Below are 17425 nucleotides of genomic sequence, written 5' to 3' on the forward strand. Positions count from 1 at the left end.
CCCTACGCGTCCAGCCAGTTCCCTGAGGAGCGCTGGCCCCAGGCCGGCCACACAGTAGCTGCTCAAAAGGACTGACCCAAATAGGAACAAATGACCCTCCCTGGGGGACTGCGGCACGGTTTGCAGTGCGTGGAATTCCGGCGGCCAGCCGGGCTGCAGTTCCCAATTACCATATTAGAGATAAGGACCTGGGCGTCCCCGAGGTCCGGTCGCGCTCCGCTTCCCGGAGGCCAAGCAGCCGTGGCTCTGCTCGCCGCCTCAACCCCTCTCTGATCTCGGTCCTATGATGTCACTCAGAAACAGCCTCAGTTTCCCTTATATATAAAACGGGGGCATCTTTTGAAACTCTGTCAGTGCTACCGCTCCCCCTGCCCGCGAAGCCCCAAGCGACGGACATAGAGACTCCACGGCACAGACGCGGGCTTTATTAGCACATTTCTAGCGAGCATCGGCCCGCAGCGTTACCGCGGAGGAAAGGGTTCTGGCGAAGTTAGGGTTAATTCCGGCTCGCAACTGGCGCAGGCGACTGTGGTAGCCCAGCGCCGGGGGCGGGGTCACAGGGCCAGTTCCAGCACCTAAGGGCGGAAAAACTTCAAAACTTCCGATGGGGGCCGAGCCCCTCCGCGGTCCTCGCACACACCGGAAGGGAATTGGGCTCTGGGTCAGACCACCTCCTTCTGAAAGGGACGAAACTGAGCCTCCTTTTGCATAAGGCCTGCAGAAAAGACTTCCGCCCACTCCCAAGATGGCCGCCAGCAACGGTTGGGAGATTCGGACTGTGGGACAGAAGGTCACTGGGAGGGGGCGGGGCCTCCTCTCCCCAAGTTCCGGTTCCACCAGGATTGAAGGAAGCGCGCCCAACTGGGGCTTTGTCGCATCTGCGTCGCTGTGCCCGCGCTCTTCGGGCGAGGAAGTCCCTTCGGGGTGGGAGGAGGAAAGGGTTAAGTGAATTAGCTTATCCTGGCAGCTCGAGTCTGGCCCCTCCGCTTCCGGAATCCCACCGCCAAGTGAGATCCCGGGGGAGATAAAGACAACAGCTCCCAGCAGGCCCTGTACCAAGGGGTCTCCTGACTACTAAGCATGAGGTCGCTTGGGCTCTTAGGAATGGACTGGTTAGATCCCAGACGCTCCATGCTGGGGGCGGTAAGAGAGGATGCTTAGGACCCTGTAAGCGCCAGAGCTGGAGATCTAGAACCTGGAAGATGGGACCGTAATTCGAAAATTAAAGAAGGGGTTCCGAAATTGAGGTCCAGGAACCCGGATATCCGAAAGGGGTCGGTCAGGAGCACAGATGCCAGCATGCCCCGCGCTCAAAGGATTTGGGGAACCCAGGAGCCTTGGCCTTCCGGAGCGGGGTCTGGGTTACAGATCCCGAAACGCCCTGGGACACGGGAAAGGACAGGCTGGAGGGAGGAGTCCCGAGACCGCAAATCCCGACATGCAGTGGGACTCGAATGGGACAGCCCAGTGGGAGGAGCCCCGGGAGTACCGGTCCCGGCATGCTCCGGGACTACGGTGCCTCGCGCGCCCCGGCCAGAGCTCACCTTGAAGGAGCCGTGGAACTCGTCGCTCATCCTCCGGAGCTCGCGGCCATATCGCTGTGCAGCCCAGAGGTTGGGGGGCGCCGAGCGCGAGCGGCCCCGGAAGGGGCTGGGCTCCTCCTCCTCCGTCCCTTCTTCATCCTCCGTCCCCGCGGAGTAGAAGCTGTGGCGACTCCGGGTCTCCACAGCCCCAGTGCCTGCAGAGAAGGTCAGGGGGTGGGGACGACGTGAATCTCAACTCCTCTGTGCCCCCAGCCCTGCCGAAGCCCTCAGCATTAGCTCCGTCGGCCCGCTGTGGTCTTTGCGTGCACATCACTCTACCTCTCAGAGCCCCAGTTCCCTCCTAAAGGAAGCTCATGGGGCTTTTGTGAAGATTCGAATTAACTTCTCCTTAATCCCACAAATCTTAATTGAGCCCCAACAATGGGCCAGGCCCTTAGTGTATAGAATGACTTTTCTCTGTGCCTGGCACAAAATAAGGGCATAAGAACTAGTAGTTAGAGCTGCGAGTGCGAGACGCTGGGGCTTCCCAGCAACCCCCTGGGCCGGTAGCTCTTTCCTCAGCTCCATTCCCCCGCAGAGGAAACCAGTCCCCTGGACGAGGAGGTCGCCCCAGCCAGGCGACCTGCAGCTGACCTGCTGGGACCCATTTGTTTCACTGTTGTGGCCTACAGGAGACCTTGGGCCCCCAGAGAACAAGAGCCTGTCAGCAGCGTGTCTGTACCTCTCACAGCACCCACTTTGGAGAAATTGTCCAGAAAGATCTGTTGACTTTAGGTAATACTTAGGGAGCACTTACTGTGTGCTAGTAGGCCCTGGGCATTACTTCATTATTCTCCTAACCATCCTGGGAGGTGAGTACTAACATTGCTTCCACTTTGCAGATGAGAAGACAGAGGCTTAAGAGAGGTTAAGACTTGCCCAGGGTCACACAGCTGTGAAGCTCTGAGGCTAGAAGTCCCTAGAGGTTTGTTGGAATCCAGAGTCCAATGATTATCCATTGAGCTACATTTCTTCCCTTGTCCAACTGCCCTTCAACTCCCTGAGCCTGTGTCCTCACCTCTCTGTGGGGATAAACCTAGTCCTTACTACCAGTGACTGCATAAGGGTCACATAAAGAGCGGGAAAGTGCTTTGTAAGCTGAAAGGGTGTGATGGATCATTATGCAAAGAGGTGTGTCCTGAGTTTGTCTGACCTTTGTACTGTGTGCCATCCCCCCAACTCCTGCCAACCCCACCCCCATACACAGTCCAGCAAAGACCTAGAACACTCCCAGGAGCAAAAATCCAGAGCTAAGCATAGAGTGAAAGACAGGCATGGAAGAAGTGCAGGGGACCAGCGTCCACAGGGAGGCGTTTTGGAGAAAGTAAGATCTAGACCAGGTCTTGAAGCCAGGGGTAACTGTCTCATCCTTCCCCAAAAGGCCTGTGGGTCAGCTCCAGGGCTGCTGGGCCTCCAAGGGTCCCATCTCCAGACACATGGCTGAGAAAGCCAAAAAGGGAAGAGGGAGCTGGATCCAGAAAGGCCTAGGCTAAGCGGGTGATCAGAGCTTCCTGGGCTTCACCAAAGCCTGAGATCAGGTAGGTAGGGAGACCATAAAGCCTTTGAGGAATGAGTTGGCAGTGGGGAACGGGCAGCTAAATCAGCAGTCGGGATTGGGGGTGGGGGCTAAGGAGCCGAGAGCAGCAAGACCCCTGATGAGAACAGGCCCATCTGCAGAGCGCTGACCAGTTCTGTGGGGCGTGGGCAGCAGGGCCGGGTCCCCACCACCACCTTCCTGCTTTGTGACCTGGGGCCTTTAATCCCTTGGGGCCTCAGTGTAGTCCTCTGTGAAATGGACCCCAGACCCCAGGACCTCCACGAGAACAAATGACACAGGGAGAGCACCCTATTCTGCATTTTGCGTGTCCTGAAGGCTCCCAGCTTCCCAGTGAGGCAGAGGCCAAGTTCTCCCTATTTTACACATGAGGAAGTAGAAGCACAGAGAGGTTAGGAACTTGCCCAGGGTCGCACAGCTGGTACACCCTGCCCGGTCACTTAAATGCTCAGGAACCATCAGCTATTATTTTCCTTTACCAGCACTAAGAATCCACACACCTCCACACTTGACAGATGCAAGGCCCAAGGGTCAGAAGATGAGTGATTGGCAGGTGGGCACTTGGTTTGGGCACTGCACCCTCGCCTAGGAATCAGAACAAGCAGAAGAGCACTCGCTGTGTCAGGTTGGAAGTGTGCTTCATGTGTATCAATTCCTTACGTCCTCATCACATCCTATGAAGGAGGTTACTCCCTGTTCCCATTTTACAGAGGAGAAAACTAAGGCACAGAGAGGGTAAGTAACTTGCCCAAGGTCACACAGCTAGTAGATGGCAGAGCTGGGATTCCAACCCAACCATTCTGGCTCCTGTGCCTGTGTGCTTAACTCTCATGCCCCCGGCTCCCCCCAGCAGCACCACGGGCCACCTTGGGGGCTCAGGTCTGGGAAGGCACCCCTGGTCCTTCTGTAAGTGCCAGCTCTACCAGGGGCCTACCCTAAGGAGTGGGGATTTTTACCAAAGCCATGGATTTAGCAACGCCAAGCCAGCCATTGTCAAAATGACACTCCTAAGTGTAAACTGAACATTTAAGTGTCCTTCTGTTTACTAGAAAAAAACCTGAGGGATTTTCTGTGAACTCCCTGGGGGAAGTGGATATGCCCCTCCCACCCTATGCATCCAACCTTCAATCAGCTCTCACCCCTACATGCCCCGGGGCAGGGCAGAGGTGGCCTCTCTGAGTCTGGGGAAGGTAAGGGTGAGGGAGGGAGTGTGGCTCCTGTCTGGTTGTGAGCATGGGTGGGTGCCCAGGCCTGCCCACTCACACCATCCTTCCAGAGAGCCTGCCTGGGGCTGGGGTGGGGAATTGGGAGGGGCCTAGGGCTGCAGGTGCCCCGAGGCCCACCCCAGGCTTTAAGTTCTTTACCCATTGGGCTTCTGGGTACGTGCATGGGGCTGGACACATCCATGTTCATGCTTCTGTGAGCATCCTTGCACACTTCATTACAACAGTGGTGTTCCAGACAGTTCGAGGCAGTGAGGCTTTCCCATCAGGCAGGGCTGGGTTTGGATCCTGCTCTACCACATGTGGGTGGTTCACTTACTGCTCGCCCCCGGCAGGAGAGCAGCGTGGCATTCCTCCCTGAGCAGGCGCGCTGCCTGTCGTGTCTTGGCCCAGGCTTCCTGTGTCCCCAAAGCTGTTTGGGGTACAAAAGCCCCTTACTGTCCTGTAGAGAACATACCCCCACCTTGCTCAGAGCTGAGGAAATCAGAAAACACTAAAGCAGAGGCTGGCAAATGTTTTCTGTAAAGGGCCACATAGTAAATATTTTGGGCATTGCAGGCCACACAGTCTCTGTCACAACTACTCAACGTTGCAGTCACAGCTTGAAAGAAGCCAGAAACAATATATACATGGCTGTGCATTGCTGTATTCCACCAAAATTGTATTTGGGACACTGAAAATATTATTCTACTTTGGGACTTCCCCGGTGGCACAGTGGTTAAGAATCCACCTGCCAATGCAGGGGACACGGGTTCGAGCCCTGGTCCAGGAAGATCCCACATGCCGTGGAGCTACTGAGCCCGCGTGCCACAGCTACTGAAGCCCGCGCGCCTAGGGCCCGTGCTCCGCAACAAGAGAAGCCACCGCAATGAGAAGCCCGTGCAACACAGCGAAGAGTAGCCCCCGCTCGCCACAACTAGAGAAAGCCCGCGCACAGCAACAAAGACCTAATATAGCCAACAAAAAAAAAACCTTCAGTGGCTCCCCATTGCCTATGAGATAAACTCCAAACTCCTGGGCATGGCCTTCAAGGCCCTTACATTATGGTTCTAACCTACACTTCCTTGTCTGCCATCAGAGGGGCATTGGTTATTCATGTCTCTTATCCCCTCTGAATGAACAGCAGTCCCCAGGTCTCCTCAGGGCCTGGGCCAAATCGCTGTAACAACAACAACTGCAGTAATAGTAAGAACAGCAAACCCTCCTCTGTGCTAGGCACTGTTTCTAAGCACTTTTCCTATACTAATGCATCAGATTCTCACAACAACCTTACGAGGTGGGACTAGTTCTAGTCCCATTTTACGGACAAGAAAACTGAGGCACCCAATGTTCATCACAACCTAAGTGTCCATTGACGATGAATGGATAGAGAAGATGTGGTATATATATACAATGGAATATTACTCAGCCATAAAAAGGAATGAAATAATGCCATTTGTAGCAACATGGATGGACCTAGAGATTACCATAGTAAGTGAAGTCAGAGAAAGAAAATATCACGATATCACTCATATGTGAAATCTAAAAAAATGATACAAATGAACTTACTTACAAAACAGAAATAGACTCACAGACATAGAAAACAAACTTACGGTTACCAAAGGGGAAAGGAGGTGGGAAGGGATAAATTAGGATTTGGGGATATTTTTTTCTTTTTGGCCGTACCACGCTCAGCTTGTGGGATCTTAGTTCCCCGATCGGGGATCAAACCTGGGCCATGGCAGTGAAAGCGCTGAGTGCTAACCACTGGACTGCCAGGGGATTCCCAGGACTTCGGGATTAACAGATACATACTACTATACATAAAACAGATAAACAACAAGGATTTACTGTATAGCACTGGGAACTATATTCAATATCTTGTAATAACCTATAATGGAAAAGAATCTGAACAGGAATATATATATGTATACGTATGTATAACTGAATCACTTTGCTGTATACCTGAAACTAACACATCATTGTAAATCGACTATACTTCAATTTTAAAAAAAGGAAAAACAAAGAAAACTGAGGCAGAGTGAGTTAAGTAACCTGCTCAAGCTCAACCTACCAATAGAGGGGAGAGCTGAGTTTGAACCCTGCAGTCTGGCCCAGGGCCTAGCACCGGGCTGCATGTCCTTCCTCCCCTCTCCATCATCCACGCACCAGCCGCCCCAGGCACCAGGCTATGCAATGGAGCTGTCACAGCACACAAGGTGGCCACAGTCCTGCCCTGGGGACACACGCAGTCCACTACAGCAGGGGTGTGGAGGCAGGGAATATGAAGGGTGACAGGACCCTGCCCATCTGGAGGGGGCAGTGGCCCTGTGGCTCTGGCAGGTCACTGGCACTTGTGGATCTTTTATGGAAAAATCACTTGCTTTTTAGACATCGAAAACTAAGTCAAAAGTTTAAGGATGGACTTCCCTGGTGGCGCAGTGGTTAAGAATCCGCCTGCCAATGCAGGGGACACGGGTTCGAGCCCTGGTCAGGGAAGATCCCACATGCCGCGGAGCAACTAAGCCTGTGAGCCACAACGACTGAACCTGCGCTCTAGATCCCGTGAGCCACAACTACTGAGCCCACGAGCCACAACTACGGAATCCCACGCCTAGAGCCCGTGCTTCACAATAAGAGAAGAAGCCACTGCAATGAGAAGCCTGCGCACCGCAACGAAGAGTAGCCCCCGCTCGCTCGCCGCAACTAGAGAAAGCCTGCGCGCAGCAACAAAGACTCAATGCTGCCAAAAATTAATTAATTAAAAAAAAAAAAAGTTTAAGGAATCCAGTGCGGTCCTCTTACACGGTGGCTACTTTCTCCCCTGCAGGCCTCCTTATGGCTGGACCTGGAGCTGGGATAGTCATCCCCTTGACTTATTGCTGCTTCAGACCATTCTCACTCCCTCCTCCCCAAATCTAGTTTCTTGGGCTGTGCCACCCTTCCCGCTCTGGGCCTCAAGCACCCACCGCCCACAGGGTGGGCCCCTCGTGGGTGCAGGAGATTACTGGAGCTCCCTGCCGCTCTCTCTCCCCAGCCACTCCCTTAGCCGCTCGTGTCTTCATTCATTCACAGCACCGAAGTGGTCCTTCCCAGCTCCCTGCCTTGGCACCCCAACTCTAACGATGCTGGGACTCCTCACACTTGGCCAGCTTACACTGCACACGAGCTAAGCCCCCAGCCACCTCTCTCACTGGGCTGAGACCAGCACAGGTCTGGTTAAGGCCAACTCCCTGCCAGTTCCCACAGGCAGCCGACTGGCAAGTGGGGCTGGAGGAGAGCACAGCCATGCCACCTCAGTTCAAATTCACGGTCACGAGACCCACTGGCGCCCTAGATGTTGCCCAGCACAACTTCCACACTCCATCCTCTAGGCCAAGACAACCACTTCCAACCTGTTCCTCTCTCCCCCTCAGCCCCCATCCCTCTCCCCACCCTCACTCCTGGCTCAAGACCTGGCTTCCTTTTACCAAGAAACTGGAAGCACCCACGAGAGACTTCTACTAGTTCCCACGAGGTATCTCCCCCTGCCCTCCACTGCTCTTAGCTGAGCCGCCCCTCCCCTGCACACCAGACTGCTCTCTCCGACTCAAGGACACCTCTCCAGCAAGCTTCCCTTCTCTTCTGCATCCTCCAGTATTTTCCTCGCTCCTGGATTACTCCATCAGCTTCTAAACATGCTCTTTTGGGAATTCCCTGGCGGTCCAGTGGTTAAGACTCCATGCTTCCACTGTAGGGGGCATGGGTTCCATCCCTGGTTGGGGAACTAAGATCCCACAAGCCGTGCAGCATGGCCCGCCCCCCCCCCCGCAAAATGCTCTTTTCTTTTCCCTTTCTATTGTAAAAGACATAATAAAATAACTCTTCCTAGACTCTCCTTGGGCCTTCAGCTGCCACCCGCTCCTCTGTTCCTCTTTGCGAGAGCTCAGCTGCCAAGAGGGGGTGGGCTCTCCTTTCTACCTCCACTTCTCTTCCTATCAACCCTCCCCACTTGCCACCCAAGCTGCACTGGCCCTGTGTCGAGTCCAGTGCTCCACTCCCAGTCCTCCTCCAGCGGCCCTGGAAGGAGCCTCACGGGTTCAGCCCTCCCTTTCCTTACCAGACAGCTCCCTCCTTCTCAGACCCCAGTGCTGACTCCTCCTCTCCTGCTGCTCTCTGCAGGCTGGATCCCCAGGATCAGTCCAGGTCCTCCCCTGTCTACACTGGCTCCCAGGGCCCACAGAACACTACATCAGCGACTGCCAACTTCTACGTGTATCTATCCCTGCTAGAAGTCTCCACCTGGATGCCCAAAAGGCACTTCTAACCTGCTCTGGCCCAAACAGGGCTCCTGATCTCACCCCACGCCATCTCAGTTCCATCTCAGTTAAGAGCCACTCCATCCTTCCAGGTGCCCAGGCCAGATCCCTTGCAGCCATCTTCTCTGTGCCTCATACCCCACATCTGTCTGCCAGCAAATCAGGCCAGCTGTACCTTCAAGAGAAACCCAGAGTCCATCTACTTACCACTTCCACCGCCACCATCCTGGCACAGGCCACCATCCTCCCCTGTGGCACCGCCCCTGCCTCTGCCCATTGCAGACCCAGCTCAACACAGGGGCCCTGGTGATTCTCTCGAGGTCCAAATCAGACCAAAGCCCTCCAGGTTTTCACTCAAAGTGAAAGCCAGAGTCCTTACCTGGGCCTTCAAGGCCCTGCCCATCGGCCCCTCCTCCTCCCTTAACTCTTGATGAGTCTCCAACCCCCCCTCCCCTCACTGGCCTGAACTGTGTCCTGCCCTCAGGGCCTTTGCATGTGCCCTTCCCTCCGCCTGCAGGTCTCTGCCTGCCTCTGTCTTCCCAGAGACCTCTGCCTGGCTCACCCCTCATGGATTCTAGCCTTTGCTGAAATGTTGCTTCTTACCAAGGCCCACCCTGACCACCTCAGTTAAAATTACTCCCCCGGCCCCCCAGCGTTCTGGATTCCAATGAGAAAGTCAAGAGTGTGTCATGTAGTGCATCATCTTCTAACGCATTGTATCACTCACTACTTTGTTTCTTTGTTTATGGCTTGTCTCCCCCCACCTACTAGAATGTGGGCAACCACAAGGGCAAGGGTTTCTCTCTTCTGGTCACTGATGAACTCCTGGCAGCTGGAACATACATTCAACACTTGACACAGAAGATGGGAAGGGACAGCCAGGTGGGGGGGGTAGAAAGCTGTCTCAAGCAGAAAAACAGCAAGTGCAAAAATCTGGAAGTTAAAGAAAGCCTGCGGAGTTCGGTGTGACAGACAGCGGGCTAGGGAGGGTTTTTTGTTTTGTTTTGTTTTTTGTTTTAGAGATTATATCCCTGACTAATAACTGAATACCAACCTTTTTGTTTGTCTGTTTGTTTCTTTTTTTTTGGCTGCACCACGTGGCTTGCAGGATCCTAGTTCCCTGACCAGAGATTGAACCCAGGTCCTAGGTAGTGAAAGCGCTGAGTCCTAACCAATGGACTGCCAGGGAATTCTCTGGGGAGGGGGTCTTAATAAGCCTTTCTGCTCCTGAAAATGGGAGGGCGTCAATTCGGCTTCTGCAGGTGAGGGACATGAGTTTTGTTTTCAGAAGATCTCTGTGGTTGTTCCAGGTGCCAAGGCTTGTGCTGGGCACTGGGGAGGTGGGGACTACAGAGAAATGGCCACTGCCCTCCAGGGCCCATCCTTCCATCTCAGCGCTGGGTCCCCCTGCGTAGGTGTGGAGGACAGCCAATGCTTCCCCAGCCCCACACAGACCCGCTGCCTGGTAGGGCTGTCTGCCTCTTGGGGTCACCTGGCCCTGGCAACTGGCAAGGACAGCCCGCGTGTGGGTGTGAGCCACAGGGCGGAAGAGAACACAGCTGGGGCTGGAAGGCTGGATCCCAGGATCTCAGGGAAAGTGCTAGCCTGGGGCAGGGCACCACCAAGTCTTCTAGCCCCAAGGAAATGCCAAGCAAGTGTGATCTAAGGCAAGTTGCCTCTCAGTGATTCTGTCCTGGCCCTAAGCTAAGAGCTACATACTTTGACCATTTACTAAGCACCAGCTCTATAATTAAGTGCTTCTTAGGTATTCCTGCTAATCATCCCCACAGCACTACAATGGTGGCGACTAATTGCTCTGTTTTACCGAGGAGGAAGCTGAGGTGCAGAGAGGTTAGGGACTTGCTCAAAGCCACCCAGTGAGTGTGGATGTGGCTGGGGTGCAGGGAGCTACTGGGCTGGAGGCCAGGTGGACAAGCAGGTGGTTGTTCTTGGGGCGGGGGTGCCTACCTCCATGGTGGCTGCTGCTGGCTGGCTGTCCCTGCTGGTGACCAGCTTCCCCCAGGAGGCCTGGGGCCGTTTGCGGGTGCTTGCTGGGACCTGGGGGCCTGTCCCCTGTGGGGCTGGGGCCCAGGCCCCTATCTGCAGGGCTGGAGTCTTCCTGCTCACTCTGCTCAAACTCTGGGATCTGGAACATGCTCTGGGCTGCGGGGGTAAGATGGTAGGCGGTTAGGGCACAGCTGGGGCTAACGGGGGCCAGCAGGGGTTGGCGGGGGCGGGGGCGCAGGCATCCCTGGCTCCCTCTCCCACCTCAGAACACCAGGTCCACCCTGCCTCCCAGGCCCCTGGTTGTCCGTTGAGTCTGGCCCAGCAGGAGGCTCAACCTACCCACCCAGGATCTAAATCTCTCAGAGCCCTGGGGCGGTAGAGCAGCCCCAGGTCCCTACCCAGGCCTCGGCCAGACCCGCCCGTGGTGACGGCACACAGGTCTCACCCCAAGCCCGATCTCGAGGACCCTGACCCGGGCCCGCCGCGTCCCTCTAGCACCGAGGGAGTCCGGCCCTAGTTGCCTGGGCAACGGGAACTGTCACCGACACGGCCCAATCAGCTCTCGAAATGTCACTAACTGGCCAGCAGGCGGGGCCACTACCGGCCCGGGCCCCGCCCACCACCTTCCTCCTGGGTCCCTTCTACGTCTCCGGATGCTCAGCTCCCGACTTCCTTATGCCTTGGGCGTGTGTGGGAGCAGATGAGGGGTTCTTTGGGGTCCCCATCTGGGGGCCAGCTCCTGCTGACAAGTCCTTCAGGCTCTCTGGGCCTTAATTCCCACTCCTGTAAAATGGGGATAATGACACCTCCCTCAGGAGTCGGTGATCCTTGTAAACTGAGTGGTGATTACTGTGGGTGAAGGCACTTTGCAAAGCCGTAATTGAAGCTCAGCCGTCGGATGCAACTGTTGTTGTTGTTGTCACTGCTCCGTCTGAACCGGGTGGCCGGCTCGGGAAGTCCCCCTCCCTCCTCCCCGCGGTGGAAACCTCGCACCGCCCGCATCAGGGGCGCCACTCCCTGCGCCAACTCGGGAGCACTCGAGATAAGTGAGGGAGCCTCCGCCCTGGCAGGATGACTGCCCCGGCGCAGAAGGGACAGGGGCCCCTATGAGGGTGACCATAGGACTCGCGGAGCCTCGCGCCTGGCAGACGGCGAGCCAGGTGAGCGGGAACCGCCGCCGCCCAGGGAGTGCGCGGGCCGGCTAGCGCGGGCTGCGGGGCCAGGCGGCTTAAGGCCCGGGGGCGGGCCCCGGAGGCCATCTTGGCTGAGGGCGGAAGTTTCGTTCAGAGACCGGCTGAAGGGAAGTCGTTACCGCCCCGGGTCGGGCGGCATGATTTCGATTTGAGGATGGGGAAGAGAAGCATGGGAACTGCCGGGCCCCCAAAGAAGCAAGGGCCGCTGGCCCCGGGCAGTGCCAACCCAGGCACTGGCCGGACGCGGCGCAGCCCGAGCGTCACGGCCGCTCGCCGCCTCTTGTAACCCCTGACGCCCGCCAGCGGCGCAAGTCGCGCCAATTCTCGAACGGTTCCGCGCCGGGCGCGGCCCGGTTCTGCGTAGCAGGGGCCGGACTCTGAGCAATTTGCGTAGCGAACGGCGGCCGCGCAGGCGCAGGAGGGGGCGGAGCAGCGGGAGCCGGGGAGCCGGAGCCCCGCGTCCCAGCGACCGGAGCCGGCTACCCCAGCGGCGGCCTGAGGACCCGGCGTCGGCCTCCTCCCGCCCCCCGCGGCTGGAGAGTAGACGCAGTGGGGGGTGGGGTGGGGGCAGCGTCCGGAATCCCGAGGACGGAAGGCAGAGGCCCTCCCCATCCGGATTGTTGGAGGGGAGAGAGTCCCCCAGTTTGGGGAGGGGGAGAGCCAGGCGTTGAGCGTCCCCAGCAGCGGCCGCTACCCTGAGCAGACTGGCGTTGGCCGGCTCTCCCCCTCCTGCCAGGACGACTCCAGCGACCAAGACCAGGGACCCCTCTTCTTCAGCCTCTGCACCTCCACCCCCCTCCCCACGCCCGGCTCTGAGGCTGGCCCAGAGAGCAGTGCTCCCCATCCCCCTCTGCCCTGGAGAGGAAAGGCTGTCCTTCCACACCCCTGAGTGAGGGACCCAGGTTGCCTGTGCCCCGCAAAGGCAAGGGTCCCTCTATTCAGGGGGGGAGGGCCTGGCCAGCCACAACTTCTTTCCCCCTGAGCTCCCCACCTCTGTCTCTGCACCCTACAACTCCCACCCCTCCGTATTTATTTCCCTGGCCCCCTGCCAGCCCCTCCATCTCTGTCTCCGGGATTCAGGCCTCCCTCCCTGACATGGAGAGTAACCTGTCTGGCCTGGTGCCTGCTGCTGGGCTGGTGCCTGCGCTGCCGCCCGCCGTGACCCTGGGGCTGACTGCGGCCTACACCACTCTGTATGCCCTGCTCTTCTTCTCCGTCTATGCCCAGCTCTGGCTGGTGCTCCTGTATGGGCACAAGCGTCTCAGCTATCAGACGGTGTTCCTGGCACTCTGTCTGCTCTGGGCTGCCTTGCGTACCACCCTCTTCTCCTTCTACTTTCGAGATACACCCCGAGCCAACCGTCTGGGGCCACTGCCCTTCTGGCTTCTCTACTGCTGTCCTGTCTGCCTCCAGTTCTTCACACTGACGCTTATGAACCTCTACTTTGCCCAGGTAACCATGGTGACGGGTGGGGGTGGGCAGTGGGGTGGCAAGCCCCAAGGGCCCCAAAGAATGATGGGCGTCTCTGCTCCCAGGTGGTGTTCAAGGCCAAGGCAAAGCGTCGGCCAGAGATGAGCCGAGGCTTGTAAGTACTGGGGACACTGGTGGGTTCAGCCTCCAGGTCAGGGGCAGGGAGAAGCCCGGTGTCCATTCCTTCCTCCCTGGTAGGTCTGAGGCGAGGACAGCCCAGAATATTTGTGAAAGGCTTGGAAGAGTTAGGCATCTGGTGCAGATGGCTCAGCAGAGGCGCATTGCATATGTGAAGGACAACTATAATAGAAACAGTTGAGATACTGTGAAGGGAGAGGGTACCAATGTCATCCATGATGGAGGAAGAGTTGGAGGCTCCAGCCCTTGGAAACTCCAAAGCCAAAGGGCACTTCTGGATGACCTTGGGCAGTGATACTCTTGTCATTTGTATAACATCTCACAGTTTATTAAGAGCTTTCACAAACATCTTTAATTTTTACAACTTACCTGTGAAGCTGTTATTATCCCCATTTGAGAGGTGAAGACACTGAGGCCCAGCAAGGTAAAGCAACATGTTCAAGATCACATACCTGGCAGGAGGCACAGCCAGGGCTTAAACCCAGATTTCTGACTCCCAATCCAGTGCTCTTTCTGCTGTACCACAGCCGTCAGTCATCTTCTGACCTCTTTAGCTTCAGTTTTCTCATCTGTAAAACTAGAGGAGCAGGGTTCAGACTGGATGACCTGAGGTTCTGATTGACACCGGGGTCTCCTAGGGGAGGCTGGGTGGTTGGGGAGCGCCAAGGGTGGTCTTCTGGGGCTGACCGTGCTGTGGGCCGCAGGCTGGCCGTCCGAGGGGCCTTCGTGGGGGCCTCGCTGCTCTTTCTGCTGGTGAATGTGCTGTGTGCGGTGCTGTCCCGCCGGCGCCGGGCACAGCCCTGGGCCCTCCTGCTGGTGCGTGTCCTGGTGAGCGACTCCCTGTTTGTTATCTGCGCACTCTCTCTTGCCGCCTGCCTCTGCCTTGTCGCCCGGCGGGCTCCCTCCACCAGCATCTACCTGGAGGCCAAGGTAGGGCCACAAGTGCTGATGCCTGGGTGTCCTTTGGGGTGTTTGGGGTCTTCAGAGTAGAGAGAAAGCTGGAACCTACCCTCTCTAAGGATCCTCTGTTGTCATCTGTGCCAGGGGACCAGTGTGTGCCAGGCAGCTGCGATGGGTGGTGCCATGGTTCTGCTCTATGCCAGCCGGGCCTGCTACAACCTGGCGGCCCTGGCCTTGGCCCCCCGGAGCCGGCTGGACGCCTTCGATTATGACTGGTACAACGTCTCTGATCAGGTGGGCATTCGGCACATCTGCCGCCTCCTCAGTAGCTGTGGCTCTTGGCCCCAAGCTGGCCTGGGCCCTGTCTGGGTGCCCCATTGGCACGACTGCAGGTTGGCACAGCCCCTACCTCCCCACAGGCGGACCTGGTGAACGACCTGGGGAACAAAGGCTACCTGGTGTTTGGCCTCATCCTCTTTGTGTGGGAGCTGCTGCCCACCACCCTGCTGGTGGGCTTCTTCCGGGTGCACCGGCCCCCACAGGACCTGGTGAGGGCCAGTGGAGAGGGGCGGCACTGGGGGTACCTGGGCTGGGTTCTGGGGGTTGGGGGAGGGCAGTGGGGGGCAGGAGGAAGCATCAATGGCGGCTCCCTCCCCCAGAGCACCAGCCGCATCCTCAACGGGCAGGTCTTTGGCTCCCGTTCCTACTTCTTCGACCGGGCACACTGCGAGGATGAGGGCTGCTCTTGGGAGCACAGCCGGGGTGAGAGCACCAGGTAGGAGTCCCGGTTCCACCTCAGGACCCCTGGGCTCCCGGGTTGCCCCACTGAGCCATGGGGACTTACAGCTGGGCCTTCCCACACCCCCACCCGTGCCACGATCTGTACCAGGTGAGGTCCCCTCTGGTTTGCTATTGCTAAAGCCTCCACCTCTCTCTCCAAGATGAAGTTTGCCATAGTCAGAGAGGTCTGGGTCACTGGGCTCTTCTAGGTGTCTCTCCCTCCCCCAACTCTTGTGACCGTGGTCCTAGTGACTGCCGTGGAACTGAGCCTGTTTCTCTGCCTGCAGCATGTCAGGCAGCCTAGGCTCCAGCAGCTGGTACGGTGCCATCGGGCGGGAGCCAGGCTGGTGCGGGGGCAGCCAGACGCGGACCACTCCTCTGCTCTTCTCCCAGGTTCTGGGACCAGGCAGCCACCATCACAGTCTCTACTCTACCCCACAGACGTGATTCCCCTTCATCTCCCCCCAGAACACCCAGACCCCAGTCCCTCCCACCCCAGGCCCCTGTGCCAAGTTCATCTGCCGCTTCTTGCCCGGGATCCCGGGGGCTGTGGCTGCCTCTTTCCCAGGCCGGCTCCTTGCTACTCCTGTTGTAGTGAGCTTGCGCTGTCCCCTAGGATGGGGGGCATGGCCCTGGCTGCCAGATGCTCATAGCACCCTGGCATGATCTACCAGCTCTGCTTCTACACCGGAGCCAGCTACCTCTCCTGCGCCTGCCACTCAATAAACAGTGTCTGTGCCCCGAGTCTGTTCCCTGTCTGTCAGTTGTCTGCTTGTGTTTCTCACACCGTTGCCTGTTTGGTCTAAGGCTGATCAGACACTGGCCCTTGAAGGGGGCTGCTGGGCTGGGCAGGGGCCATTTACCTCCCCCGAGGCTGGTGGGTAAGGAGACGGAGGAGCCTGCAGTCTGAGGGGAAGAGAGACCAGAAGGGCCCTGCTTCCACTCCAGTCCCTTCGCCGCTTGAATGATTTCTACTCTTTCCTCAAGATCTGCTTCAAATTTCACCTCCTTTATGAAACCTACCATCTCCAGTTCAGGGAACTGTGTCCCCTCCTCCCGGGTCCCTTGGCACAGTGATTGCATGGCTACTATGCCTCTTACCCTTAGTGGATAGGGATTTCTAGACACCCTGTTTTCCTGTCATTATGCCCAACCTGGCCTTCAGGTCCAGGAGTTAGTCCAAGGCCTGCGGAGGAGGAGGTGGCCAGTAACTGAGCAGCCCCCGTCTCCCTAGCAGTTGTGGATTTGGCCAGATGGTTGGGCTGCCCCCACACAGTCTGTGGTGGTCCTGGGGGGCCCCTAATAGTGCAGTCACTGCCCTCTGTAGTCACAGCCCTTACAGATCTGTCATCTGTCGCATGGCCGGGAGTCATTTATCAGAGGGTCCGTCTCCTGCCCATGTGTGTGGCCATTTGTCCCAGCTCCTTGGAGTTCCTGGGGCCTAGCACTGAGCCTGTCTTGAAACCCTTCACCTGGGACTCTCCTGAGCAGCAGGCCTCAGGGCCCCCAGAGAGGGCATCCGAGACTCAGAGAATCAGCTCGAAACTGGACAATCACTTTTTTTGAAAGGAAAACTGCCAACATTTGTAGGGCACTTAACTGTGAGTGCCAGGCTCTGTTTTGAGCATTTACAAATACCAACCACTTTAATGCTCAGAACAGCAGCCTGAGGTGATAGTCATCCCTTTTCTGTAAGTGGGGACTAGGAGGTAGGGGGAGTTTGGTAACCTGTCTAGGCCCCCTACTGGTAGAGGATGGTCAGCCTTAGAGCCCATGCTTAAAACCACCCAAGTGAAGGCTGAGGCCCCCAGGCAAGAGGAGGGTCTTTGGCAAGATCAGAGTTGTAAAGAAATGGGTAAGAGCAGAGAGGAGCTGAGTTCCAGGACCTGCCAGGGCCCTGCTGTTCAGACAGTGGGGGAGGGAGTGCTGGCACCAGTTCCAGGCTGGGATGGGCATGGAAGTGAGGAACAAGGGATGGGGATGCAGGAGGTGCCCCACCTTGATTTCCCAGAGCTTGGTCCCAACCCTACCTTGGCCAATTCCAGATTGCCTCAGGGGATCCCCCACCCCTTTGTCCCCTGGGATCTCCTCCCTCATGAGTGCAGAGCCCAAGGGCCAGGCTGTCCCTCGGGGCGGGGAGCTGAGGGCCCTTCCCACCTGGTAGTGGGCCTGGAAGATGCTGGGAGATTAGAGTGGAGCCTGTCCGAAGAGGTGAGCCGGCTGATGTCCAAGTTGGGGCCGTGCCGCTGGCCACGCTGGCTGGCCAACAGGGCAGAACCAGGGCCCCGGTCTAAGACTC

The 17425-nt window shown here is 57.4% G+C and overlaps 2 protein-coding genes across 5 annotated transcripts; one reads left to right on the forward strand and one right to left on the reverse strand.

Moving 5' to 3' along the window:
* Positions 1–408: 408 nt before the first annotated feature.
* BAD (BCL2 associated agonist of cell death) lies at positions 409–11229 on the reverse strand. Of its 3 annotated transcripts, none has more exons than XM_036861814.1 (4): positions 11091–11229; positions 10607–10801; positions 1545–1738; positions 409–917 (listed from the first exon to the last, which is right to left on the reverse strand). In XM_036861814.1, the coding sequence occupies exons 2-4, from the start codon at positions 10791–10793 to the stop codon at positions 792–794; spliced, it is 507 nt and encodes a 168-aa protein (XP_036717709.1). In that variant the 5' UTR covers positions 10794–10801; positions 11091–11229; the 3' UTR covers positions 409–791. The 3 variants fall into 3 exon arrangements, with proteins under 3 accessions (XP_036717709.1, XP_036717712.1, XP_036717710.1); XM_036861817.1 differs by having other exon boundaries at positions 11044–11154; XM_036861815.1 differs by having other exon boundaries at positions 10989–11113.
* A 76-nt stretch (positions 11230–11305) lies between these two features.
* GPR137 (G protein-coupled receptor 137) lies at positions 11306–15873 on the forward strand. 2 transcript variants are annotated; one of them, XM_036861812.1, is made up of 8 exons: positions 11306–11805; positions 12919–13290; positions 13374–13423; positions 14151–14376; positions 14491–14640; positions 14766–14894; positions 15006–15121; positions 15414–15873. In XM_036861812.1, the coding sequence occupies exons 1-8, from the start codon at positions 11752–11754 to the stop codon at positions 15571–15573; spliced, it is 1257 nt and encodes a 418-aa protein (XP_036717707.1). In that variant the 5' UTR covers positions 11306–11751; the 3' UTR covers positions 15574–15873. The 2 variants fall into 2 exon arrangements, with proteins under 2 accessions (XP_036717707.1, XP_036717708.1); XM_036861813.1 differs by having other exon boundaries at positions 15006–15108; positions 15414–15563.
* The last annotated feature ends 1552 nt before the right edge of the window (positions 15874–17425 follow it).

Source organism: Balaenoptera musculus, chromosome 8, assembly GCF_009873245.2.
Source record: "Balaenoptera musculus isolate JJ_BM4_2016_0621 chromosome 8, mBalMus1.pri.v3, whole genome shotgun sequence".
In the NCBI taxonomy this organism is placed as follows: domain Eukaryota; kingdom Metazoa; phylum Chordata; class Mammalia; order Artiodactyla; family Balaenopteridae; genus Balaenoptera; species Balaenoptera musculus.